Below are 27,406 nucleotides of genomic sequence, written 5' to 3' on the forward strand. Positions count from 1 at the left end.
TTCCACTCTTATTAAATGTACCATTATTCTTCTAGTATATGGAACTGACCAACTTCAGTGATTATGTGTGATTTAGTTGCAAATTGAAGAAAAGTTTTTCAAGGCACTTCGTGACTTTTTCTTACTTCATACACAAAAAAAGTGTAAAATTCTGACAAAATCTGATTTCTTGATGATTTTATAATTTTATAATAGTGATTTTATCATTTCAAAATATAGAGAAAAAGTAGAAATGAATGACTAATAAGCCAATAAGTGCTCCTCTGCTGCCGTCTACTGGTTATAATTGTGATTTGATGTTTTTATTTTTTTTAACTTTACATAAGTGTTTGTTTACCACAAAGTATATTTTGGTCATCCCATTAAAAATAACATTCAAACTGGATCATTTTATAGCTTTAAAGTGCTGGAAATAATTGTGTGAAATGCTAAAAAGTCATTGATAAGTGCTTGAATTTCTCTCTCAAAAGGTTGTACAAACCCTGAAATGAATGATGTAATGCATTCGACTATTTCTAAAAACAACACCATGGTTACAGTTAGTGTTACCGCTTCTGGTTTCCTGACGTATGTCAGCGCTGTTTATAACAGAGAATTCTGTGCAGAATTTGAATGATTCTCACTATCTCGCAGCAACCTTATCATTGTGCGGCGAATTCAAACGCTTCTCACTGGATCTCACAGCACTGTTGCATCTGTGCAGAAACAACAGTGTCGCAAAATCAACTTTGGCTCCCGAGTAAAGCTGTTCTGAGCTCGGACAAGTTTGTTTGCATCAAGATGCGCAGCTGAAACGTAGCGTGGTTTAGTTTCGCTTTCATTTTGTTTGCCGTTTGATGTTTCTCAAATGCAAAAGAAATGGCAGCGCTTATGAGTTGGACAATGCGGTGGTCGCGCCAGTGCAACCGCTCACAAAAATTAGTTGCACCGGCAGAAAAAATGGTCGCAAAATGCGACTATTTGGTCGCAGTCTGGTGCCCTGATCTACTGGAATAATTGATAACTACTGAACTCCACAGCTTCACATTCAATAAAGGTCACACGGGCCAGCCCTAGGTGTGAGTGTTGTAGTTGTGGCTACAGACCCCAGGAGGCAGGTGTTTGCGTGGCTGGCGCGTGCGTCTCTTGCGGTCCAGTTCACGTGTCACACTCTCGCTCTCTTCTCTCAGACTGTCAAAGTATGGCAGCTCCAGTAACTGCTCACAGGACAACCTCTCAGCCGGGTCCATCCGCAGACAACCCTGAGAAAGACAGGTAACAGACAGACAGACATGCTGGTACTGGTTCTGAGTGAGCAGCGGACTTCTGTATGATTGGTTTGTGTGTTTAACTGACCTTCATGAGGCTCAGCGCCTGGTACGAGATAATTGGGTACTTCAGTTCAAGAGGCTCCTGTAGATCAGACACATATCGAGTGCGAATAGGTCTACAGAAATAAACTTATGCAGAATCAAAACTTAATGATCATCTCACCACCTCTTGTGGTTCAGGGACACAAACTCCGCTGAAGAACTGGTTAGTGCTGAACACCTGCTGGTGTCGAGGAATCAACTCGCCTATGAACACAACAACACACAAATAAACTCTATTCATCACATGCATCCATTCACAAATCATATGAACAGCTGGAGTTATGTGTGTTTCTTACCCAGAGTTTTCCTGATCAGATACAGCTGGTCTACATCGGATTTGCCTGGCCATAAAGGGGCACCAGAGAGCAGCTCTGCAAACACACAGCCTACTGCCCAGACGTCCACTGGCGGGCCGTACTGCGTGTCTCCTACTAGCAGTTCTGGAGCTCGGTACCACCGCGTCGCTACATAATCCGTGTAATAATCACATGGACCCGCTGGAAAAAAAGTGAGCTATTAGATGAATGGAAAGCTGAAGGTGGGGAGTGTGTGTGTGTGTGTGTGTGTGTGTGTGTATGGATTATGTGTGTACACGCACTGAGGTTCCTGGCAAAGCCAAAGTCACAGAGTTTGATGACCTGATGTTTGGTGATGAGAATATTTTCAGGCTTCACATCTCTGTGGATACACTAAAAACACATTTTTAAATCACTCGGAGAGTCTCCTAAAACATCTGATTTAAAAACAATTTTAAGATGCTTTACTAAGATTACAATGACTCACTGACACTTCTTTCATAGAGTTATGAGGTAGTGGATCCACTAAAATAGGTGCTGGATCCAATTCTGGACTGTTTATGAAATGTATACAGGCCAAAACATGATATTGTGGATTTACTAAAATAGATGGCAGATCCAATTTGTGGAATTGGTGGTGTGGAAATTTGGTATTACATTTATTTCTAAACTTGTGATTGTAAAATAAAATAAAATATAATATAATCTTTTAAATTAGGGGTTCTAGGTGGCCTGTGAGCAATTTAAAAGTAAAATTACAAAATGTCAGTGTTAACATGTTAGTTTAAGATAGCTTTAGTACAGTCACAATTTTTTTTATCAGAGTTATTAAAGTCAACTAAAATGAAAACTAAAACCATAAAAAATGTTATAATTTATTATTAATTTAAATTTAATATTTTTTAATAGTAATTAAGAAAGATTTAAGTTTAAATGTTGCCAGGCCAACAACTCATTTTTTTCTTATTTTAAATACGTTTAACTTAATGTACTGAAATAACTGAAAAAATAAATAAATAATAAGATCTATATAGACAAATAACAAAAACTACTAGTTTAGTAGTTACTAAAACTTACTCAAAAATTTAAATATACGAATGGAAACTGATTCAAAATATCAATAAATACTGTAAAAATACTGTACAATTATTATGGTACTAAAATAATACTGTTCTTAATGTATTTAATATCACAAAATATTTTTCTAGCAGTATAAAAGCAGCTGCCTTTATATTTTAGAAAGGGGGTACTTTTTAACTCTTTAATCTGGGCAGAGGCATTAAATCTGAGAAAATAATCCTGTTAAGAAGGTAATAGTGTGGGAGAGAGCAGCAACAACTTTGTAATTCTTACATTTTGTTTGTGGCAGAAGTTCACAGCCTGAAGTGTTTGCCAGATGATGCTTTTAACCATGTGCTCTGGAACGCTGAGTGAACACACACAAACACATACACACAAAAAGTGTTACAACGCAGTTACCGGAACACAAACCTCATTTTCTACTTTCTGCTCCTACTGAACTCCACACTAACCCTATAGGTTCTGATGATATAGTGTGTATGTGCATGTATGAGTGTTCTATTGTGTGAGCTTTATTGATTCTTGACTTGTAAATCAAGAGGACGACACATAAAGAGTTAAATGTTGTTAAATGTTTAACTGCGTCTCCCTCAAGTGCATCACAGAGGACAAATGCATCCTGCTGTAAACATTCCACCAAAGACATGCTGGGCGTCATAGCAACAAAAACACAATATGTGTGTTAGTGTGAGAAACACAGAGCTGTTTTATAGGTGTGTCTGCATGTGTGTGTGTTCTCACCCTCTTGGGTATCTGTCCAGCTCATTTAGGACGGTGTGGTCGCAGTACTCAAACACCAGGTGCAGTTTTCTCTTTCTTCTGTACACCTCGATCAGATTCACCAGGTTTGGATGTTTCAGTTGCTAAATACACACAATTTAATGAACAAATTAGGATTTGTATGTGTGAAAATATATCCAAAATAGTCTAAGAACACTTACTATTTAGTTTGAGTGCTGCAAGTTTGTGTAAAACCTAATAATCATGTTTTCCAGTATTGTTTGAGAAGTTTTAAGAAGCATTTTGTGCTTTAACGAAAGGAAGAATGTCTGATCATCTGTTCAGAGGAGTTCACATGGCCGATGTCACAAATTTACTTATTTTTATAGTGAGCAAATACTGCAGAATCTTAAATATTTATTATTCATTTTGCATCATTAAAATCCTAAAACTTTATTTACAGGTTTTACATGATAAAACTTCCATATTTTCAATGCAGTCTGAGACTTCTGAGCCCACTTTTTATGTATACATTTGATTTAGCATTCAAGTGTTTACACAAATGTTTAATAAGATAAGCAGCCTTAAGTCTTATCAAATGTGTTTCATACACCCCATATCACTGTTGATATTAACTAAAACTTAAAAAAAATTTGATAATTGAAATAAAGCTCAAATAAAATAAAATATAAATATTAGAAAACTTTATTAGACGGAAATGTTGCCTTGGCAACTAACTGAAATAAATTAGTTGAAGTACTAAAATTACTAAAACTAAAATAAAAAGCAAACTTAATGGACATATTTGTATTTATTTTAAATATTTCCATTAAACTTGATTTTTATTTTAGTTTTCGTTTTTATTAATGAATTAATCATTTTATTTTATTAACCATTTTATTATCAACAATACAAAATAAAATGATGAATTTATTAATAAAAATGACAAGAGCACATAACAAATTACTAAAATTAAAATGAAAACCTAAAAAAAAAGGTAATTGAAAATAACAGATATCGTAATAGTAGGCCTATATAAACAATACGAAAATAACACGGCTCCATATAACAGAAACAGATCAGCATCCACCCCAGAATAAATCCTAGAACCATCTTCAACTGCAAGAGTTCAGACGTTTAGAGATTTGAATAAACTGGAACTTCCTTTAAAGACAAAATAGTCGAATAGACAAATTTTTTTTGAAACATGATCACAGAATATTCTTACAGCCCAGAATCAAATAAATGAACTAAAGTCTGGTACAGTAACATTCTGACCAGAAAAAAAAGGGGAGGGGAAGGGAACAAGAAGAATGTTCATCCATCCATTCATGCATAGCAGAGTGAAATGAATTGGTGAGCCAGTGTTGGCTGACATGTCAGATCTTCAAAGTGCCACTGCTTTGCTCTCAGCTCAAAGGAAAGTGTTTGCAAATCACAAGAGCTCCAGACACTGATTATTAAAACATTCTGTCGCCACGCGTCCACTAATGAGACAAAAAATACTACTAATACTATTCTTCAAGTCTACAAATGATGACAGTAGCAAAACAAAATCAAGAAGACTTCCTCCTGAAACAACATCTTAAACTGCTTTGCTGGTCTTGCAGTCTGTTGGCTGATTCTAGACACTTTATACCTGACCATCCTACAGAGCCAGCTTGTCCAGGATGGGGAACCATCTTTAACAAGTTAAGATCAACAAACCATTTTAGGCTGGCTTAAACTGGGATTATATCATCAGGGGTTACCTTCAGCATGCGGATTTCTCTGAGAGCTATTTTCTTAATGATGGGATCATCCTCAGACTCCACAAACTTCTTGATGGCAACGATCTGTCCGGTGTCTTTACTCCTGCACTTGAACACCACGCCGTACGAGCCTTCGCCGATCTTACTGATCTTCTCATACTTCTCCATCTCTGTGACACCAGCAGAAAACACTTACCAAACTGCCTCACCTTGATTTTGATTGAAATGTGAAAAAAATAGAGCCAAATATGTTGTTTGTAACATATGACACATACTGTACATGGCTGAAGATAAAAAAATGCTATTATATTTTATTTGACCTTTATTCCCTGTTACAGCGTAATTACACAAAGAATGACTACTATAGTAAGTACATGTAACAAGGACACTGTAAAATAAAGTATTACCAAAAATTCTTACTGTAACGTATATTGTTCAGGGACTCTTACCTTTTTTTAAAAATGTACGTTAGAATTTGAAAATTGTTTGAACATTTAGAAATTGTTGTGGGCTCCTAAAAGTTCACATTTGACCCCACTAGGACACCAAACTTTATTCCTCACATTATTTTTTTTATTTACATATTATCTACAGGTCACTACACTTTATTTCTTAATTCAATTCTTTTAACTTAGATGGCAATTAATTTGAGGCGTTGAAAGGAAGGCATTGCCGTTATATAACATGACTGTGGTAGAATAGATCATTTCTAGTCAAGTCTAACGTACTGCTCCTAGTGTACTAAACTGTGTGCAGTTTAGTGTTCAACCTTAAAATTGTCAAATGAAAACATACTCATGTCATCTAAAAATATATAGCGAGCATAGAGAGTTAGATATACAGCTTACCTTCCAATGTCTCGTCCAAATATTAGCTTTATGATAAAGCAAAATAGCACAAATAGCAACTTCCTGAGATCTAAATTAGTCAAATAACCGGAGCTGTGTGTTGTCGTGTGAATCTGGCGGACAGATAGAGCCGTGTGTCCGCGCACCGTGTTTGAGTTCGCATGGAGAAGAAAACACGCTGTTTACAAGCGGCCGGTCGCCATAGAAACCGAGCCGAGACTCCGCCTCCGCTCCGCGCGCGCTTCAATCTGCACAGCAATTGACTGCAAGCGTGAAACTATCCGCTTGATCTGACCTCAGATCAGCCGTTTACGATACCAGAGCAGTGGGACTGTACATCCCTGCATCCGATGACATAAACCAAATGCCACGCAGTTTTTTTCACCTGTACACACATACACAACACTTCACGCTCACGAAAAGAAGACTAATGTTAATCACGCTTTCTCGCATATAAATCTACCAGAGAATGTTATTTCTTATTAAATAAAGTCTAAAAAACAACAAAGAAGTCCCTCCGTTGATCACACAGCACACTACAAACTTGTAATAATTAGTACAATTACACTATACAATTACAACAAAAATACAACACTACTCCAATATGTTTGGTCCATGAACGGACTCTCTTTCATTGTGAGCATGTCCAAATATGTTGGTTTTGAGAGATTTTCATTATATTTCAGTGTATTTTTTTTTTAAATCTGAAATTACTTTGACAAACATCCCAAAGAGTTAACAATGGCCTTTTTATTACAGTACACTATACAATTACAACAAAAATACAACACTACTCCAATATGTTTGGTCCATGAACGGACTCTCTTTCATTGTGAGCATGTCCAAATATGTTGGTTTTGAGAGATTTTCATTATATTTCAGTGTATTTTTTTTTAAATCTGAAATTACTTTGACAAACATCCCAAAGAGTTAACAATGGCCTTTTTATTACAAAAGCTGCTGCATACATTAAAACTAAAGCAACGGAAACACTTGAGATATCACAGTAACCTCACATCTCCCATGTTTTGTCATTTTTAAATACAAAAAGAACATGTACAAAAGTGCTTACATGGTGCAAGTATTGAATTAAAGTTACTTTTAAAAAGAGATAACTGAAATTTTAAAATATTACTCGGCTGGGAAAAATATAAGAGCTACAACAAACGAGAGAAAATGACCTGCAGCAGAAAAATATTCACTCAGTAACATGAGGGCGAGATGCTTCACTCACATGACTCGGCTGAATAAATAACACTCACTCATTCTCCCAAAACTCTCCCCATTAGCCGGCATGAAAACCTGACATTTTTAATCTACAATTAACACAAAACCTCCGAAGTTAATTACGTTTAATAAAACCGTTCCCTTATATGGCACTTTTTGAGCAGAAATGCATTTTGCTCAATGTTCTATCTTTGCAGCTTTAATGATTTTTAAATGTTTAGAATGATTACAATATTTAATAGGGTTTAAAAAAAACAGGTATTTAACACAGAGCACTATTGCTTGCAGTTCAGGCGATTGCTTGCTTGATTTACAAAAATCTGACTGGCTGCTGTAGAACTGCATGATGTTTGATTCTGGATGCCTGAAGTGGCGAGAAGTCTGGCTGTCTCTGGCGGTGGGCAGCGTACGGCATAAGGCTGCAGTGAGATTTAGCACTAAACACAGTCTGCTCATCAGCTCAGCTGTGGTTGTCCAGCATCGGTGCCGTTCCGGAATGAATGCATCATGGGTACTGCAACGGCTCCAGGTACTGCGGGCCTGAACGGCTGAAGGAGGCAGAGCTAATAACTGTTCTCATGTCCAGCCAGGATGTAGAGGTTACTGAGAGCGGTAGGGTTATCTGTAGGCCGGCTCTCCAAAACAACAACCCTAAAACGCACACAAATATTAATACACAAACACTTATCAAAATCAACATGTACCATACAGAGGAGATGAGTGTGAAAGTGTGGAAGAAAGCCATGATTATGCAAATGTAGAGGGGTTGTGTGAGGTTGGTGCAAGCGGGAGGCTGGTCGTGTCCTCAGCCGCAGGCGACAGATGAAATTACAGCACTGAGACACCAGCCTGGCACTGCCAGTGTAAATAAAATATGGAGATCTCATAGGGAGAGTGAAAGAGAGAGACAGCATGTGCTAAAGAGGGTCTTGGTGTGGTGCAGGGCCATTGTGTATGCGGCATCAATGTATGGTGACACAGATATGTTTCTGTGGCCAAAACACACAGACACACGCACACGTCAGACAAGTAAAGCATTGAATATACATTAAAATGTGGCTTCAGAAAAGTGATGTCAATATAATGCTTGTTTTATTTACATATAAATGTGCTCGGTTCTAGCGGTTTCTGAATGTAAGAAGTGTCTGTTTTTTTTTGTAACGGTACCAGTATTTTTTTTTAATTGCATTTTATTCATTTATAATTTATTTAATTAATGACAACCCTAAAAGCCCGGACTGCTCTTTCCTACATTTGATCTTGTACATTATTTGTTATGTCTTGCAAACTAAAACAGCTTAATCATTTGTTTTTGCCAATGAAGAAAAATTAATAGTGGGCAAAAATACAGACTACCGTTCAAAATTTTGGTATCAGAAAGACTTAAAAAAAATAACGTAATATTTTATTCAGCAAGGGTGCATTAAATTATATGTGAAAGACATTTACAAGCTTACAAAAGATTTAGATTTGAAATAAAGGCGGTTCTTTAAAATTGTTTATTCATCATAAAAAAATAACAACAACCAACCAAACACACAAATTCCTGAAAAAAAAAAAAAAAAAAAAACTGTTTTCACAAAAAATGTTAAGTTGCATTGATGACAATAATAATAAATGTCTCCTGAGCACCAAATTAGCATATTAGAATAATTTCATGAAATTTGGAATAATGGCTGCTGAAAATGTAGCTTTGACCTTAGCAGTAAATTACATTATTATTTTTAATTGTTATTTGATTGTTATTTTAAATTGTAATAATATTTCACAATATTATTATTATTTTTTTTTAAAAATATTATCTTGGTGAGCATAAAATTCCTCTTTCAAAACTGTTAAAAAACATACCAACCCCCTTGTAATTGGGACCAGTAAAAATGCTGGCAGGAAACTACAAGTCTAACTAACTGAGACAGCAGAGCAAAACCTCATCAATGAGCTTGGGTGTTAAATTGACAGACCTAATTTAACCCCGTACGTCACACAGAGCTCAGGTCCCCCACATAAACCTAACCCAGGGCTTCCCTCGCTATAGAAACAAACCCAGCAGAGACACTACATTCTCCCTGTTGGCTTTTTTCCTCCTCATGTCTCTATTTCTGTCCACTGCATGTGTGAAAGTAAAAAGGCTACATGCAGAGTTTCTGGGAAGACATGGCGGCAGAGAGTAATGTTTCCAGGAGACAGAAGAAATAGAAGTAAAAGCATTAGCCCCTCACTGCAGAACACAAGATCCAGGGGGCATGGTTGGATCCACATCTAGGGGGTGGAGATTGGTAGGTTTAGGGGTGGAGATGGGTGGGTTTAGGAATCAGGGGGTGGAGACGGGTAGGTTTAGGTATATGTAAGGTGGGAGGAGTTGGATCTGGATCCAACCATGCCCCCTGGATCTTGTGTTCTGCAGTGAGGACCATCTCAGCAAAAGGGTGATGATGTAAGGCAAGAGCGAGACAGAAATGATTTGATCTGGTTCTAACCTGTCTGATCCCAGGAGTCTGAACACTCTGCTTGGATCTGAAATCTCCTGTGTAACCTGCAAACAAGTGGAAATATTTATATTTCCTTTAATAACTGTACACCTGCAGAAAAAAAGTTCCAGGAGAGCTATTATTACGAAGCTTTTGTACATTTATGCATATAAAAAAAACTGACTTATCCCTACAATTAAACTTAAACTTTAATAAAATTAGATACGTGTCACGGATAGTCATCTAGCCATACAATTAGTTGATTAGTGAGGCTGAATGATTTATTTAGATTTTTTTCCAGTGCTGAAAATGTACTCACCCTCAGGCCATCCGAGGCTTACATGAGCTTCTTCATCAGAACAGATCTGGAGAAATTTAGCATTACATCACTTGATCACCAATGGATCCTCTGCAGTGGATTTTGATGCGAGAGGACTTTTTTATTTTAGAAAGCATTATTATAGATTAAGGACCCTATGGACTCTGGTATTGTGTCTAGAAATTATGGTTTGAAGTTAAAAATGTCTTAATGAAGGATTTGTGTGGATTACGATGTTTTTATCAGCTGTTTGGACTCTCATTCTGACGGCACCCATTCACTGCAGAGGATCAATTGCAGAGGATAAATTTCTCCAAATCTGTTCTGATGAAGAAACAAACTCATATACATCTTGGATTGCCTGAGTAGATTTTCAGCAAATTTTAATTTTTGGGTGAACTATTCCTATAATGATAGACCACAACCTCCTACTCAGACCTCTAACTTCTCCCATCCCAAAAACTTTAAACAATGGGCGAAAATATCACACATGGGTCGTGTTCTCAAAATACAATGGTTGGCAATGCAGGTGCATAAAAAGGTGCGTAAAGCTCACCCCCCCGCCCACACACACACTGTCATACTCTTTTGAGGGGTGTAGGTGCCGACCGCTTTTCATTGGAGTCAGAGAGGAGAAAAACAGCTGAATAATTTAATCCATTACTCTGTGGCCAGCTGGAGCTTTCTGATTGTACATGAATTTTGCATAATCTATCACACCCTGTCATCCATGTCTCACATACACACACCAACACTATCATATTTCATAAAGACAGTCCTTCACCTCCAGAAGACCTTTGGCCTTTTATTGTACTTATATTACAAGCTCCAGAGCCAAGAAACATGAAACAAAACCTCACACACATAATACAAATACATACCATCACTGTGCACGCACGCACGCACGCACGCACGCACGCGCACACGCGCACACGCGCACACACGCACACACGCACACACGCACACACGCACACACGCACACACGACACGCGCACACACGCACACACACGCACACACACCAGAAAGAGTGCTTGTGCTCACATCATAGGTTTGAATGCATGAACAGATAAAATAAATATATACTAATAATGCAATGTTGACACAATGTCTGCATTTACCTCGTTTGATTTGAAGTTCTTCCCTTGCATCCCATGTTTCCAGAAGGCCAGAACACTGTCCTGGAGAGACACTGACAGAAACACACACATATATAAGGTTACACACACCCATCAAACACACTACACAACAGAATAAAAGCATATCACAGCTGGATGAGTGCAGAAGTGAATCTCTCACCTACTGAGTCGACATAGAAATCGAAGCTCAGCTCAGACGCCAGTTTCTTATTAGACTTCAGCTTTCCATGCAAGTTCACTATTTTTACATTCTCTATACAAACACAAGAAGAGAGACAACATTAGAAATATTCAATAATTGTAGTTTTTTTTTTAATAATGTTTATCAAGGTAAATGTTGAATGTTTTTTCACTCACTGTCCAGGCACACAAGCACGGTGTCTCTCTCTAACTGTGTCACGTGGATCGTATCGACCTGGTTACCTCCTACAAACAGATAAACATACCATCACTTTTTTTTTTACTAGGTCATTAGGTAGTTTACTAGCATGGTATAGGACAGTATAAAGTAACAGAATAAACTGTGTTTGAGAGAGAGCTGTACCTGAGCCGATCTCAGTGAACCAGGAGGAGCAGGAATTGAGGTTGATGGTCTGGAAGCGAACCACCTGTCCCGGCTCAGTGCCCTGACTGACCGCCACACACACCAGAGGATACTCCTGCTCAGGGACCACCAGCATCTCAAACACACGCAGCGGACTTGGTAACGGGAAATCAAAGTGCTGTGTGAGAGAGCGAGAGAGATTTAAAAGCTTCATAATGTCATATGCCATCTTTTGTTTTATTCAATCTGGATTTAATTCAACTTTCCTTCTGGTTTGCAAATACAGTTTTTTTGTGTGTCTAACCTTTATAAGCATGAATCTCTGCATAGGTTCGTACCACTGCAGCAAAACAATCCCAGACTGCAAAGCTCCACAGAGATACTTGTGACCCGTGTACGGATTCCGCACTGAAAGAAAGAAAGTGAGCAGATCAAACTCAGTCCGAGTGTGTGTGTGTGTGTGTTTGTACAGGAGTGTGTGTTTAAAGCTTTACCGATGCAACACTTGTGGCATCCCTTGGTGTCGGGGATCTTGGTGGTGAGAGCAAATCTCCTGTGAAGCAGACAACAGTGTAACTGTTAACTACAACAATTAAAAACAAATGTAGAAAAACTGAAATAAATCTGAAATTAAATAAAATATAAATATTAGATGAAAAACTTACTTATTTATTTTTCTATTAAAGTATAAGTTGACATTCTAAAATTACTAAAGCGAAAATAAAAGTAAAATAGAAATATTAAAAAATTAATAAAAATGACAAGTATATAAAAATTACTAAAATTAAAAATGTAAAAATAAAAACTACTTCAAAATGTAAACAAATAATATAAAAGTGCATAGATAATAGGGCTGGGCGATATGTCAAAAATATCTTGTCGATAATCACCTTAAAAATTTCACGATATCCGATAATATCGTCTACCTAAGCCCCACCTCCACCACGGCCCGCCCCCGCCGAGACAACATTGCCGACATGCACCATAAACACACACCATGTTCAGTTTGGTTTTACTTTACTTAGTTTGTGCTTAAACTAACAGAAAACATTAGCTTTGCTGATATGTTGGTGTTGCTAATAATTTCCACTCTGTTCTTATCAAATTTGTGTTTGAAATGTATTTTATTTTGTGAGGAGAACTGTTGAGGAAAAATAATAGAACCCAATTTTAAATTCATCATGGTGAAGTTGGACATTCTGCCGGTGATTGTAAGAATGATAAATGCATGTTCATGTCATATAGTAATGTCTTGAATAAATATGCCTATTTTCCAATGTTTCTCTTTCTTTTTGGCGTTATCTCCTATGTAGACCACATTTCAAGTTTAATTTCCTTGATTATAACAATTATAGGGCTGTTTTTAAACTTGTAGACAAGCTATAACGTATTTGATATTTATCATGGATGACTAAAATCATGCAGGGATTAAAAAGAATTCTAAGTAAAACGTTAAGTTTTTTTTTTTCCCTCCTTTCTGGTAGCCTACTAGTTCAGAGGTCTCGTTTGGCCTATTTTTAACAAAATAAAAATAACTGCTTTATTTAATTAGAAGCAGGGTAATTTAAATTTCATTTTTGTATTTTAATTTTTATAATTTTAATTTTATTAATCAAAATACAACGCCCACAATATAATATTCAGTGTTGGGCTGCCGAAACTCTGAACACGTGCATGTTGAGGGGCAAGCTGAGATATAGTACTATAATGTCTTCAGCCGTTTGCAACAAAACTTTATAGTTTTGTTGAAAATGAATTAAGAATTTATATTGCTAATCTCAACTTAATTAAACATAATTATACTGTATACACGGTTTAAAAAAATCTGTAAAAATAGGAATTTGCGTATTTTAATTATACCTGTCATGTTTGTGGTTTTTCATCAATATACAGTCAGTTCAAATAAATATTCAGAAACACATGCAGTGCTACTATTTGTCTTTTTTTTACTTTTATTAAACTGCAGATCAAAATAGAATAGGCCTATACCCTAAATAAGGATCAATTATATTGGTACATTACAGTAGTCAGCGCCGAACAACAGGCAATTAAAATATAAACTGAGGTTACAAAAGTGATTCAGTCAAGATCAGTGAGGGATTTTCTTTTTTGTTCTTTGATTAACATTATTGACTGGCGGCAACGGCTGCTGTCAATGCACGGATCCAATACACCCTTGTTTTCTTTCTCAACCCTTACGTTTACTTAAGAAATAACCGATTGTATTTATGGGATATTTTGATATAATTCTGTGTGTATTTGTCCATTCTAATGTGTAAGAATGCGAGAAAGAGAGCTCAGTCCAGTGTTCACGTAAGAGGCGGCTTTTGTGCGCGCGCTTTGTGTGTGTGAGTGCGCACTGCGGAAAACAGAGCACGAGTACAGAAGTGAGTTCTATTTCATCTTCTTGCAGTTGAATCTTTTGAAATCACAATAAATGCGCATACAGGAATCAAGAAGCAGAATCAAAATCTAATTTTATAACAAGTAATTCGATTCCTGACCTTACGCATCTGATCCGATTTCCAAAATTGGAATAGCTTTTCGATTCCCAACCCTCCTACTAAATTATTTCATTCTTGCATGCAAAAAAAACTGTATGGTGACTATGGGGCTATGTAAAATATTTTTTGCAGCTTACTAGGTTTATCATTTCAAATTTTTTTCCGATAATGTCAATAATCGTCTGTTACCTGGCTGTTGACATCGACATTGCGATACTTACGAGACTTCGTCGATATATGATAATATCGTCATAGCCCTAATAGATAATACTAAAAGGTCATATAATCACAAGTCAGTGATATAACTAATAGCTTTAAAAATATATTTATGTATAAATAAATAATCCACTGTATAATAAAACAATTTATTTAACATAAATTGTAAACATAAATTGTATATAATAGATTTATATAAAATAATGTATAAAATGTATAAAGGATAAAATATTATTTTTAAATAAAATCTTATAAAATAAAATTTTTAAATAAAAAATATTAATTTAATAAAAAATTTAATCTTAAAATTAAATATACGTTATACACATATATATATATAACGTATAAATAATTAATCAATCTTATATATATATATATATATATTACTAAAAATGTGCCTTGATTTTATATGTCACTACATCTTGTGTCTTTAAGACATGTTTCTGACATTTATTTTAATACAAAAAACCGAAATACATTAATACATAAAAAAATATATTTTTGCTAGTTTAAATTTATTATAACCAAACTATTATACTATTAAAAGAATTGCTCTAGATGTAATGACACTTTCTTTAGGAATGGCTAACAACAATATTCACAGTGTTTTTTAATTTTATGTTGCTAATAAAACCATGGCAAATATACTGTGAAATGTGCAAAAACTGTGTGTGTCTGTGTACCTGGGCAGTATCCTATCAGGGAATCTGTGGGTGTGGAACTGAGTGGCCAGTCCAGGTTTCCTGAGCTGTTCAAACAGCCCAATCAGATTATGGGAATACAACTGAAACGTCTTCCCTTTAAACGAGAGATAACACACATCACATGCATACCGTACACAGTGTATGACTACACACAGGATATCCAACATATGACACAATTCATATAGTTTCTGCTGATGAGAATGGAAAATGATGCCCCGCAGAAATGAATAGTCATTACTCCCAGCACAAAGAAAAGCTGAGCTGTGTAGTTATGCAAGTTGAATCAAAATCAGATTAAGAATGAGGCCAGAAAGATGATGTGATATTAGCTGTGTGCGTGTGGGCCTAGAGGACAGAGGATTGACATTTTACCTTCTGATTATGGTGATTTAGGCATTAGAAGAGCCAGCAAGCAGTGAAATCAGCCATGAACAGAGAGAAACAGACAGTCAGACAGACAGGGATCATGTAGGTACTGCAGAGAATCTCAGTAACAGAAAGACAGAAGAGCCGCTCCCACATCACTCTCACTCACCTGATAATGACATCAGATTATTATTGATTATGTACAGCCACGTGCATCGCCGTGGAAACAACTGAAACACATCAAAACAGCAGGTGATGAGTTCATGGACCTGTTGTCTATTCAAGGTCAAGGGTAAAGGTGAAAGTCAGAATTTAAGCTGTACCTGCTCCATGCTCGCTTCATGCAGCTCATTCAGGTTCAGAGTGTAGATTCCGTCTTCAGTGCCAAATATCAGATACTGGTCTAAAAACAACAACAACCAAAAGTAGTAGTGTTTACAGGCTTATATTAATGAATCCAGAGTTTCCACAAAAAAAAAAAATACTAAGCAGGACAACTGCTTTCAAATAGGGATGCTCATTTTAACCTGTTAACCGTTAACCGACCGTAAGAATTTTGACTGATTAACACAATCAATTAAATGGTTTAAAAAGTCACTTATTTATTTTTTCAGCAATTTTTCTAAATATTTTAAAAGGTTTGCTGCATGGTTAAAATACGCTATGCGTATATACAGTGGGTACGGAAAGTATTCAGACCCCCTTAAATTTTTCACTCTTTGTTATATTGCAGCCATTTGCTAAAATCATTTAAGTTAATTTTTTTCCTCATTAATGTACACACAGCACCCCATATTGACAGAAAAACACAGAATTGTTGACATTTTTGCAGATTTAAAAAACAAACCTTTACAAACATTATAATAACCACTGTAAACATAGCTAGGCTACTTTAGTTCCCCTCACTCCACAACAAATCCTTTCAATTTAACAGTATTTATAAAAGAACAAGAATTAAAAATATAAAAAGCTATAGCTATATAAGCGACAAGCCAAAACAAATTCATTTAGGCTGAAACCTACGTTAGGTCTCTCATTCGACACAAAATCAAATGTTTCCGTATTCGCGATGTATTTGAATGCCAAAATATTATTTATTATGTACTTCACTTGCATTCCAATATCCACGTAAAACAAAATGTTTGCATAACATCACGGCGGTACGGTGATAACGCTTAACGGCACAGATTTTACTACATATTTAAACTGAGCAGTGTGTTTTTTCCCCATATGTTTGGCTGACTGTATTTTATTATGATAATGAACAGGTTGCATTGTCAAGGTAGCAATGCTTAACTGTGTGTGCGCTAGGGGTTGCACCGACTAATCGACTTCAATGCTCTGCCATGACGCTTTATGCTTGACGTCGACTAGTTGCTGGTCCTATAGAGGGAGCAATAGGATAAGAAATCTTTGAAGGACTTCCACATTTACGCTCCGTTTCCAAACAGTTCAAATGACAAATAAATGCATACTCTGAAAGCGCTCCATAAGACATGTGTGATTATATTACTGGATGCTCGAAATTGAACGGGAGAATGCACGTTTTAAACAGGTTATTGTACAGGTAAGTTAATCACCGTTCTAATCTAATGCTCTGCTGCACTGTAACGCACACACATAGGCTACAGACAGTAGCGCGTACATCACGCGCACAGAATCATTCAGCGCGGAAATGTATTGTCAACACTGTTCTGTGATTTCCCAATAAAATAGCTTAGAAACTGAAAAGTTCAAGCATATATTTCTTAATAACTAAATTCCACAGCTTCACTACTAGTAGAGAGAGACGCTGCCAGGTAGAATTAATTTACACACGCAATCGCTCTCTCACTAATGCATTCATATTAATGTAATCTTTACTGTGCTACTTTATCTGTATCTGATTTAGAACGAGCAGAAATCTGTGAGAAATATAACGACTTAAAGACAAAATAACTGATAAAAAAAGCAGTTATAGGAGCAACAGCCATGTGGGCAGCGCTGTGTCATATGCCATAGCTGTGCACAGGCGGTTTATCACAGCTCCAGACTTATTTGTTCATTTATGACGTCATCAGCGACTAGTAGACATCACATAAAAGTCGACTTCAAAAAATCAGAAGTCGTTCAAACCCCTAGTGTGCGCATGCTGTGCCAGCGCAATCATTTGAATTTTTTCCTTCTAACAGTGGAAGCAACTAAGATAATTGGAACTGTAAAAGGTTTACTTTTATTTGTGTACATTCACAATAAAAACAAATCTTTGTGCTTTTGTAAAATAGGCCTAAATAAAAATAGGATGCCGCTTTCTGCCGTCTTGGTTTCCTTTCGCACAGCACAAAAATGAACCGAAACTCGAATACTAGGATACTTGTTGCACAGTTTTTCTTTCGTTTTCTTAATTTATTATTTAAGTAAAAATATATTTCTCGTATATGCCTATTTATTTGTTACACACACATATATAAATATATGAAAATTCAGCTTTGCCATCACAACAAGAAATTACATTATAAAAATACATTAAAACACTAAAAAGTTATTTTTAAATTTGAGCAATATTTTAAAATATTACTGCTTTACTGTATTTTTGATCAAAATAAATGCAGCATTGGTGAGGATTAGAGACTTACACTATACATAAAGAAGACACTAAAAACACTACAAAAACCTTACCCATTAAAAATTGACCCAAGAATTTTTATTTACTTATACAAAATAGTATCAAATGTAACATCAGACAGACATCCATCGGTTATCGGCACTTTACCTTTTGTATCTGGGTGAATCCATGAAGTGGCACAGTTCATTTTAAGAGGACAACCATCAAAAACCTTTGAGAAACAAGCTCCCATCTGCAGACACGCAGAGAGGTAATATGTAAGCTTATGACAGTTAGAAAATACAGAATTAAAATAAAGGACTGAGCAAATAGCTCTTGAATAGTGAGATTGGAAGATATTAGCATTTAACACAGTGTAAGTGATGTGTGATGATGGCACTCACCAGGACTTTGGGAGTGGGCGGCAGGCCGTTAATAGCAGGTTTCTATAAAAAAAAACGAAAAATGAGTAGAGCGCAACATTCTTTTCATGCGTCACACACATCTCGGCAGGACACATACCCACACGCACACTTACAGGAAAATCTTTTCTCTCTTTCCTCTGGGGACGGCCGGGAGGTGATTTTGAAACATCTCCATTTACATTTTCGTCTGAGTCTTCCTCTATAGAAAGTAAAAGAGAGAAATTTGAAATATTCAGTAATGTATTATGATTTTGTAAAATATGTCATTCTGATTGGTCAACTTCAGTGGTCAAATATTTTTGCATATTTCACCAAATCAGCAATATACACCAATTTCACCAGTTGGTGAGCATTAAAGACTTCTATATGAGAGTGGTACATGAACAGTATCTGTGTATAAACATGATTTGGAGAATAAGCGTGTCTTACCGTGGTCGGCGGTGTGTGAGAGCAGCCCTGGGCTGCTGACGCTCACAGACATGTAGTCTGAGTGGATGTGCTCTGCGTTACTTCCTCTCTCAGGTGTGCTCTGTCTGCGAGACACTGGTACAGGCCCGTTATCAGAGCCCGCGAACCTCCGCACCGTCTGAGCCCCGTCGCTCAAACCAAACTCATCGGACACACTGCTAGAACGAGCCTGAGAGGGCTGATAAGAATATGAATTTAAAAAACACCAATAAAAAAAATTTAATATAGACATTTGTACACACACTCACAGTTACCTTAGGAGGAAGCGGTGGTGGCACTCCCTGTTTAAGAGTTGAACTGAGAGGGGGGAGATGAATCAGGGTAAAAAAAGAATAGAATGACTTAATTGGTTTTTGTTTGTGATTAATTTTACAATTTTCACAGCACATATTTTTTCCATGCAGATTTGACAGAATATGATACCTTACAAGCAAGCCCCAGAAGAATATAAAGTCTTTAAGATAATGTTTAAAGTTTAAGAGTAGCCACACTTACAGATTAACATCCTCAAAAGCATCTTCTAATGGAGCCAAGTGCCCTCTTCAGAGACAGACAGAGAGAGAAATGGACAGAAAGAGACAATATTAATGAGCTAATTAGTTACTTAGAAACGGAATAATGGAACAAAATCTGTTCGACATATATCACATTTTTTACCAAATGTGATCCCATATTTTGAATTTTACCATTTATATTGCAATGATTTACAACATAAATTAATTTGTACTCATTTCCTTTAACACTAAAAGCCCGTTTTTACTTTTATTTGGGCTCTTGGCGAGAGTTAATTTTAAACCCTGCATGGAAGTTTCCTTGGTTCTGTTAAATAACAGCTACACAAACCAATTCTTTACCGTATAAACAACTCCTCTTCAACGCTCTTCAGAAGACTCCTTCAGTGGAGGAGTGCACAAAAGGGAAAAGTAAAGGAAAACGGGGAAAAGAAAGAACACAACAGAACAGTCAAAGTAGAGGGAATGCAAGCAGAGCTCATGCGAGATTCTGCAGAAAGAAGGAAGTGCGTAGACTTGTGGGGACGTCAGAGAAACGATGCAGACAGAACAGAGAAATGACTGCTTGCGGCGTTTTCATGCGGGCGGCAGTAGCAGGAATCAAATCGTTCATAAAGTCACAAAGAAAACATTTAATGGTTACCTGGAGGTGATGGGACCCTCTGTGAATGGGCTCCAGGGGGAGGAGAAATCATTGTCCTTAGTTACATCCTGCAAAGAAAGAACCATACATACACACTCCCTTTTAAAAACTCAGTTTTTTAAAAACTCTTTTTTTTTAAAAAGTCAGGTTTCATTGCATACCTGTTCTGGGCAACTAGTCAATTTACTCGTGCAAATATTTGCATGAAAAATGTTTGGTTTTAAGCTTATCAAAACAATGACACTAATAATCTTATTGAACTGTATGTTTATTCTGTAGTGTGTGTCTGTTTGATTAATATTAGTGATGTATTGACAATCTGGACTAGCCGATGCTTCTCTCACCATCTCAGCACTTGCTTCAGTCTCCTTCCTCATGGGGGGCTCAAACTGAAGCCTATCAACTGAAATACAGAGACGAGAGAAAACATATTACTGCACTTCTTAACCTAGCATGCCATAGACATTGCACTCTGCAATATTTTTAACATTCTGTTCTACACTACTGGGTTGCTTTGTACAAAAATTGTGACAAAGTTCAAGCTGAAGTCTAAACTTGTAGTACCACATCACCACCACAGGGGGGCTCAAGACTATGCATTTCTATCTGAACTAGTAATACGAGCTAAAACTCTTCAAGAGCAGAGTAAAACCAAGAGATGTCACTTATCATGAATATGGTCGGGAGTGTGTGGTGGTACATCACGTTGATGAGTAAAGGTCAAACATGTTGAATTAGCTATCTAAACAAGGACATATGATAGACTTCTACAAGCATAACCCACATCCTAACCATAAACTTTGCATTGTTAGAATAATAAACAAAACAAAACAAAACAAAAACATTTTTCCAAATGAGGACATCCCTGAATGTCCCCAATGGGAGACTGTTTCATATTAAACTCACGTTTAGATTAATTTTCTATACAAACTATACAAATTATAGAGTAGCAACGTATGTATGCCATTTCAAATCTTAAACCATCACAAATTCTCATCTGATAAATACAACAGATCAGTTACACAAATCTTTAACCAGAGGCACCAGGCTCCTCATTTTATGCCATGTGTCACAGCCTTACTCTGTTTGGATCCCAATGAGTAACTTTTAGTAAAGCTATTACTTTACTTTGATGGTTAAGATGACCAGTATTATATAATGAAATGTAAGCTTTCTAGCTAGGCAGTAAATGGAGAACACAAAATACATTCTGTCAGCCAGTGGAACAGTTTTGGGGTTCATTGGGGATAGGCAAGACAGGGAGACACTCATAATCACGCCTATGATTGACGTACAGTTGATCTGAGACTGGGTCTTTTCAGCACGAGAGTTCCTGCTGTGGGATGAGCGGATGGTGTGGCGCTCTGAAAGCGGCTGCGGACCAGAGAAAGAATCATAGTAAAACTATGTATACCCCCACAGACAATCGTTTGCACACATTTACCATTTAGTCATGCGCACTCACACTCATACACTGAAACTCTCACACACTAACACGGAGTACATTTACATACTAACTTGCCATCTCTTTCATACATGCACATCACACAAACACAAAAGTCACATGAGTTACCTCCAAGTCATCTTCATCTCCCTGGCTGAAGTGAGATTGATGATTATCTGGGTTGTTCATCTTATCAAGTAGCTCTAAAGCTAACCGTCGAGTCAAACTTGTCTGAGCCACAAATAAGTGCTGCATGCAAACACAGAGACAATGTAGTGTAAGTGGCTGCTTGTGATGTAGCCTATGTAATATTCAGACAAAAACAACAGAATAGAGGAATGTCATCAAGAAAATAATTAATATTGACGGAATGGACACAGATGTGGGTTGAACACATTTTTAATATTACACATCTATGTATATTTTCGATTGTGATACTCTTACAGCAGCATACTGTGATTTCAAATTGTTTTCAAATTGAAAAAGTTATTTCAAATTGTAATTATTCAAAACATTACCGATTTTACTTAATTTTTAATCAAATAAATGCAGCTTTGGTAAGCTTAAGATACTTCTTTCAGATACAGTATTGAGATCAAGTGCACAATTCTCTGTTACATGAGTTTATATTTCATTGCATGTGCACATAAACTTCCACTGAATGAGTTAAAGAGCTGTACTGTGAGGAATCATTAACAGATAAAATGGAGATGTTGAGAGGACATTTTTACTGAGAGCAGCTTAAGGAGCTGCACTGTGTGAAATCATAAACAGATAAAATAGAGACAAGAGAGGAAATTTTTACCGAGAGCAGCTTCTCAGCTGTTGGCCTCTTCTTTGGGTTTTTTGTAAGGGAAATTTTAATAAAATTATGGAAGCCTGTAGACCTGCGGAAAAGCAAGACAGTTAAGACAGAAAGGGAAAGAAACAGGGACTGGTGATTTTATTTGTAAAACACTCATCCAGAACACACTCTATATTTCTCTATAACTCAAATATGCAAACATACACATACAAACATGTCAGAGAGACTCACCATTTGGTCTTGTCCTTTAGCTTGGGTGGCTGGAAGTTGCTTTTAGACATCAGAAATAAAGCCCTGGACATACACGCAAAAAGAAAGAAAGAAGGAGATCACAGAAAGATACAAATCTCTGAGTAATTATACGAGAATTTGGTGGAAGTCTAATGGTTAATTATCTTGGCTCCAAACAAAGAGGATTTTTGCACATAATTAAGGTATTAAGATTCACTATAACTCTGGGCCCAGAGCAAATGCCTTGGTTAAAAACATGTCTGCTCATTGGCAAGAAGTGTGTGTTTATACCTCATGGGATGGAGGTCAAACATGGGAGGCTGTAGTTCTGCCAGTTCTATAGATGTGATTCCAACAGCCCAGATATCACACAGATGATTATAACCCCCATTCTTCTCCACTGCCGCCACCTCTGGAGCCATCCTATAAACACAGAGCAGACAAGACACATAAACTAATGTTCAGAAGTGTTTTCTTTAAAAAAAAAAATAGAATGCCTTTATTTTGCAAGGAAGGTTTACAATGTTGTTAATAATCATAGATGTTTCTTGAGCACCTAATAAGCATCTTAGAATGATCATGTGACACAGGAACCATCACAGGAGTAAATTACATTTTCAATTATATTAAGATAGATAATAGGTATTTTACTTGCAATAATATTTCACAGAATTTCAGTTTTAAGCTGTATTTTAATCCAATAATTACAGCCTTGGTGAGCTTAGAAGGCTTCTTTCATAAACAACTTAAAGGGTCATGAAACCCCAGACTACTTTTTCTGAGATTTTAGCAGAGGTGTTTGTGTTGCACATCATAGAAGACAATGTTAGCATCCGATAATTTTAACTGTTGGAGAAAATTGGTTAATTTTCTTTTTTGCACTATTTTCATCTTCTGGGTTTAAAATCTACATTGTGTTGACGTCACAATTTGTGACATGGCAAAGGACGATAGTACATCGTTGACGTTTCGGTGTCTATTAAATTATTCATGAGACTGCATGTTCTTATCCAATGAGAAGATGCTTCGCTTAATTATTCACAACAGCATGTGTTGATTTGCTATGACAGATGCTTCAGACAGTGAGATGACATCGCGCACATTAACTGAGAGAAACGTTCATGGATCAAAGAAGAGTGTTTGTTTTTGCTTTGTAATAAGAGTTAGGCACAAATGCGATTCATTCACGTGGTGAGCATAACCGTTTTTACAGCTCCGTGACACACAACCCGTCAAAAGGCTTATACAAATGCCACAGAATAAGCCTTAAAAAATTATCAGAGGTGCAAAAACGCATTCATATATATGTTTTCGATGGAGTACGCAAATGGCTGTGCATTTATTTGTGTTTTTAACTCGATGGGAGCGAAATGAAACTGTCTGAATGCGAAGCCATGTGTGTTGTGTCTCCCCTCTTCCCCTTCCACTCCGCAGCACACCACGCCCACTTTTTTAGCGTTTTTTAAAACTGTGGTGAGAACTAACCAGTGCTGAAACGGGGTTTCGTGACCCTTTAAGGTCTGATCAGACTGTTTATAAATGAGAGCAAACGGTTTCTAACATAACTGTGTAGTGGTGTGTGCTCAGTTATCAAAACTCATCATGAACAGAAATGCACACAAAGTCTGATTAAGTCACAAAATGTTATAAAACTTATGAAACTTGTAGAGCTGCATTTTTGTCTCATGAGCTGAACTTCATGTGCACTTTGTGTGTCTACCCTCTTCTATCCGACGGTGTTGTCACAACAGTAGGTTATAGTTCACAAAAATCCAGAATAAGCCATTCAATCTGAATAAGGCAATTATTGCCATGTTTGAATGTTTGATTCCTGGACTTTTCAAATGAACAGAGAGCTGAAAAGAACATGTACACGAAGCATATATAAATGTAGCTGCTTCATTATCACAGAACTGGTCTTACCAGTAGGGCGTCCCAATGAAGGATTTCCTTTTCGCCATGGTGGCTGTTATTTTAGCAGCTACTCCAAAGTCCGCTGCAAAACAGGAAGATTTTTTTTAACATTCAAATTCAGTACCACACAAAAACACACCCTGCAATTATAGCGTGACCCTCTCACCTAATTTGACATCTCCATTGTCGGTGAGCAGAATATTTGCCCCCTATTGCACAATGAGTTGAGAGTTATTAACTAGCATGAGAAAGATAGTTTGAAACAGGTAGAACACCAATAGAATTACATAACAATATAAGTAACACATTTACTAATTATGAAGCTGTATTACCTTGATGTCTCTGTGCATCTTGCCTTTGGAGTGCAGATAAGCGAGACCCTAAATACACACACACACTCAAATTAATTCAAGATGTTTAAAGGCTTAATTTAATAATACAAAGATTCTTAACAGCATTAGACCATGTGAAGGATGTGAACAATGTTGGAAGGATCTTACCTGTAACGTCTCTCTGCACACATAGGCGATCTGAAGTTCAGAGAGCGGACCTGTAACTGAACATGTACACAAACACACACATATTTAGAAAAATAATGAAAAAATTATTTATATATAAAAAAATGGAGGGTGTATATTTTCAAAACACACAACCAGTTTACCATGATAAATGTCTTGTAAGGAACCTCCACCGCAGTATTCCATACAAATCCACAACTTCTCACGGCTAGAATGAAACAGAGAATCATAAATCTTTAAGATTAAGTGGCAAAATTTAGGCATCTAAAATACTTAATTTATAGACAAATCCAGTTATTTGTTACCAGAGGTAGCTGCCAAAGTAAGCCACAATGTTGTGATGGGTGCATTCCTTCACCATAAAAATCTCTTGCTGGATGATTGAGAAATCATCACCTAAAAGAGAGAGGAATCAATATATGAGAGCAGTATAAAATATTTTAAACAGTGAAAAGAAAAACAGAGTGCTTGAATCAGATATGGACAGCAGATGGCTGGATGTTGAGTGCTGAGAGTGATTATTATGATCATGAAATGAGGGAGAACTCGTGTCAATTTTCATTTACTTCTCCTGAGCGGATTTTTGTGATTTAGTTACCACACACAAAAAAGACTTCCATTCACTCATTCACTCTTTGATCTCTTCACCCTCCTCATCTCTAATGCTAAATAAAGCCTGTGAGTGTGATGGGTTTCCCCTCGTCTTTCAATAATACAGATAATTAGCTTAACTTCCTTCTGAACCCGTGTTAATACCAACACACGTCATGACAACACTCGGGTCTCTTCACGAATGAATTTAAAACTGTCAAAGTATCATTTATGACTAGCATATTTGCCTGATGTGTCATTATTCCTATTATTATTATTTGTTTCGGATTGAATTGAACTGGAGTTTGTGGAGAAATGTGTCTTCCCTTAAAATATACAACAAAATGAAATATGAATAACTAGATTTTTAAGTAAGATCATTACATTGTAAAAACTGCTTTTAAATACGAAGACAGAGGTAGTGTAGTTTCCAAAAACAGCCTTTCGATAGATTGTATAACCTCAACCCAATAATGGATGTTAACTGGCTGTAGCCACTTCTCTATTCTGCTGCAGACCTTTAACTTAGAAACTCGCACACAAAACACAACCACCTCTGTTTCACACGACTCTATGATGAGATACCAAAAAAATAACATCGCGGTCAGAACAGTAATGACTGGAAGGAACAATCAGTCACACTGCATTTTAACACCTCATTCCCAGGACATCTGTAGCATCACAGTGTATGTGTGTGTGTGACAAACAAGAATCAGCATAGCTATGAAGTCAAGCCTAACAGCTCTGACCACTTCCTCTCCGCTCAAGACAAACAGGCCATGCCCAAGAGAGTGCGTCTTGTGAGATAATGTGAGCCTGTGTGTGTGTCGAAGACAGCAGCAGGGCCTGAGGGTTTGTCTGCTGAAATCTGAACTCAGGCAGCTTCCTCTGAGCTTGATGCACTTCTCAGAAATCAAGCTGTTAGTATTTACTAGTAGTGTCAGTTGTAATAAATCAAGCTATCCATATACCCGTCCCCTTTTGCTACAATCACCCAGCTCATCAATCTTTTGAATTAGAATTCCCACATGCGCTAAACTAATTACAGATTGGAGGATACGCCACTCTATAAGATTATCACTGTAACTCATCATCATTATACAACCATTTAAACTGACGTGTTGGAAATTCTTTACAAATATCCTGAATTCACACAGTAATGCAGATTTTGAAATGAACATTCATTTTCAAATTCTATTCAAGAAATAGTTCACCTAAAAACAGGGCTCCAGACTCACTCTTCCCACTGGTCGTTCTTTTGCGACTAACTTTCTCAGTTCGCACATGATTTAGTCGCAATTTTATTTTATATTTTTGCTACAACATGGGATAAATCAATGCATGCTGATGAACTTATTATAGTTTATAGTTATATGGAAATGAAAGTGGTTAACATTCAACCTGTTCTTTTTCTTCACTATTTGTGATTTGAATTTTGTAAACAGGAGTTCCTCTTTTGCGGTGTTATAATCCGGGCTTGGGATGCTTTCACTTTTGAATTTGCGATCTTGTCACGTTTTACAAGAAAAGATATTTGTCTGATTTGCTTACATACATCCAGTGGCGGACTGGCCATCTGGAGCACCGGGAGTTTTCCCGGTGGGCCGCTGTACAATGTGGGCCGACCCATTGCGTAAATATAAAGAATGAATTATAGTAAATATACGTAGCCTATAGCCTTCCATCGGCCCATACGAATGCCCAGCGCGGCCCATTTGAATCAAACATTCTAATTAATTT

At 36.8% G+C, this 27,406-nt stretch overlaps 2 protein-coding genes across 8 annotated transcripts in view; both read right to left on the reverse strand.

The window, feature by feature from the left end:
- Positions 1 to 6,198, reverse strand: part of LOC107602970 (cyclin-dependent kinase-like 1) — a 9,180-nt gene extending 2,982 nt beyond the window's left edge. The window contains exons 1-9 of one of the 2 annotated variants that reach the window (XM_016295628.1): positions 6,048 to 6,198; positions 5,200 to 5,369; positions 3,470 to 3,591; positions 3,002 to 3,074; positions 1,951 to 2,041; positions 1,649 to 1,849; positions 1,477 to 1,556; positions 1,336 to 1,392; positions 1,086 to 1,241 (exon numbers count right to left, since the gene is read on the reverse strand). In XM_016295628.1, the coding sequence (XP_016151114.1) occupies positions 1,086 to 1,241; positions 1,336 to 1,392; positions 1,477 to 1,556; positions 1,649 to 1,849; positions 1,951 to 2,041; positions 3,002 to 3,074; positions 3,470 to 3,591; positions 5,200 to 5,367 (948 nt within the window). In that variant the 5' untranslated portion in view covers positions 5,368 to 5,369; positions 6,048 to 6,198. Of the gene's footprint in view, positions 1 to 1,085; positions 1,242 to 1,335; positions 1,393 to 1,473; positions 1,557 to 1,648; positions 1,850 to 1,950; positions 2,042 to 3,001; positions 3,075 to 3,469; positions 3,592 to 5,199; positions 5,370 to 6,047 lie in introns of both variants that reach the window. The other variant, XM_016295627.1, reaches the window with a different exon arrangement.
- Positions 6,199 to 6,978: 780 nt separating this feature from the next.
- LOC107602968 (mitogen-activated protein kinase kinase kinase kinase 5-like) overlaps positions 6,979 to 27,406 on the reverse strand; it is a 35,488-nt gene continuing 15,060 nt past the window's right edge. The window contains exons 3-33 of one of the 6 annotated variants that reach the window (XM_016295622.1): positions 25,381 to 25,471; positions 25,219 to 25,283; positions 25,058 to 25,113; positions 24,890 to 24,937; positions 24,724 to 24,766; positions 24,567 to 24,639; positions 22,935 to 23,066; positions 22,644 to 22,706; positions 22,413 to 22,494; positions 21,737 to 21,856; positions 21,459 to 21,537; positions 20,508 to 20,566; positions 20,164 to 20,231; positions 19,863 to 19,901; positions 19,504 to 19,548; positions 19,263 to 19,305; positions 18,970 to 19,186; positions 18,654 to 18,727; positions 18,520 to 18,561; positions 18,284 to 18,368; positions 15,855 to 15,934; positions 15,701 to 15,761; positions 15,145 to 15,262; positions 12,236 to 12,294; positions 12,046 to 12,149; positions 11,742 to 11,919; positions 11,555 to 11,623; positions 11,358 to 11,450; positions 11,180 to 11,250; positions 9,752 to 9,807; positions 6,979 to 7,925 (exon numbers count right to left, since the gene is read on the reverse strand). In XM_016295622.1, the coding sequence (XP_016151108.1) occupies positions 7,838 to 7,925; positions 9,752 to 9,807; positions 11,180 to 11,250; positions 11,358 to 11,450; positions 11,555 to 11,623; positions 11,742 to 11,919; positions 12,046 to 12,149; positions 12,236 to 12,294; positions 15,145 to 15,262; positions 15,701 to 15,761; positions 15,855 to 15,934; positions 18,284 to 18,368; positions 18,520 to 18,561; positions 18,654 to 18,727; positions 18,970 to 19,186; positions 19,263 to 19,305; positions 19,504 to 19,548; positions 19,863 to 19,901; positions 20,164 to 20,231; positions 20,508 to 20,566; positions 21,459 to 21,537; positions 21,737 to 21,856; positions 22,413 to 22,494; positions 22,644 to 22,706; positions 22,935 to 23,066; positions 24,567 to 24,639; positions 24,724 to 24,766; positions 24,890 to 24,937; positions 25,058 to 25,113; positions 25,219 to 25,283; positions 25,381 to 25,471 (2,501 nt within the window). In that variant the 3' untranslated portion in view covers positions 6,979 to 7,837. Of the gene's footprint in view, positions 7,926 to 9,751; positions 9,808 to 11,179; positions 11,251 to 11,357; positions 11,451 to 11,554; positions 11,624 to 11,741; positions 11,920 to 12,045; positions 12,150 to 12,235; positions 12,295 to 15,144; positions 15,263 to 15,700; positions 15,762 to 15,854; positions 15,935 to 18,283; positions 18,369 to 18,519; positions 18,562 to 18,653; positions 18,740 to 18,969; positions 19,187 to 19,262; positions 19,306 to 19,503; positions 19,549 to 19,862; positions 19,902 to 20,163; positions 20,232 to 20,507; positions 20,567 to 21,458; positions 21,538 to 21,736; positions 21,857 to 22,412; positions 22,495 to 22,643; positions 22,707 to 22,934; positions 23,067 to 24,566; positions 24,640 to 24,723; positions 24,767 to 24,889; positions 24,938 to 25,057; positions 25,114 to 25,218; positions 25,284 to 25,380; positions 25,472 to 27,406 lie in introns of all 6 variants that reach the window. The other 5 variants (XM_016295621.1, XM_016295620.1, XM_016295624.1 and 2 more) reach the window with 5 other exon arrangements.

Source organism: Sinocyclocheilus grahami, unplaced genomic scaffold (assembly GCF_001515645.1).
Source record: "Sinocyclocheilus grahami isolate Dianchi unplaced genomic scaffold, SAMN03320097.WGS_v1.1 scaffold338.1, whole genome shotgun sequence".
Taxonomy (NCBI): Eukaryota; Metazoa; Chordata; class Actinopteri; order Cypriniformes; family Cyprinidae; genus Sinocyclocheilus; species Sinocyclocheilus grahami.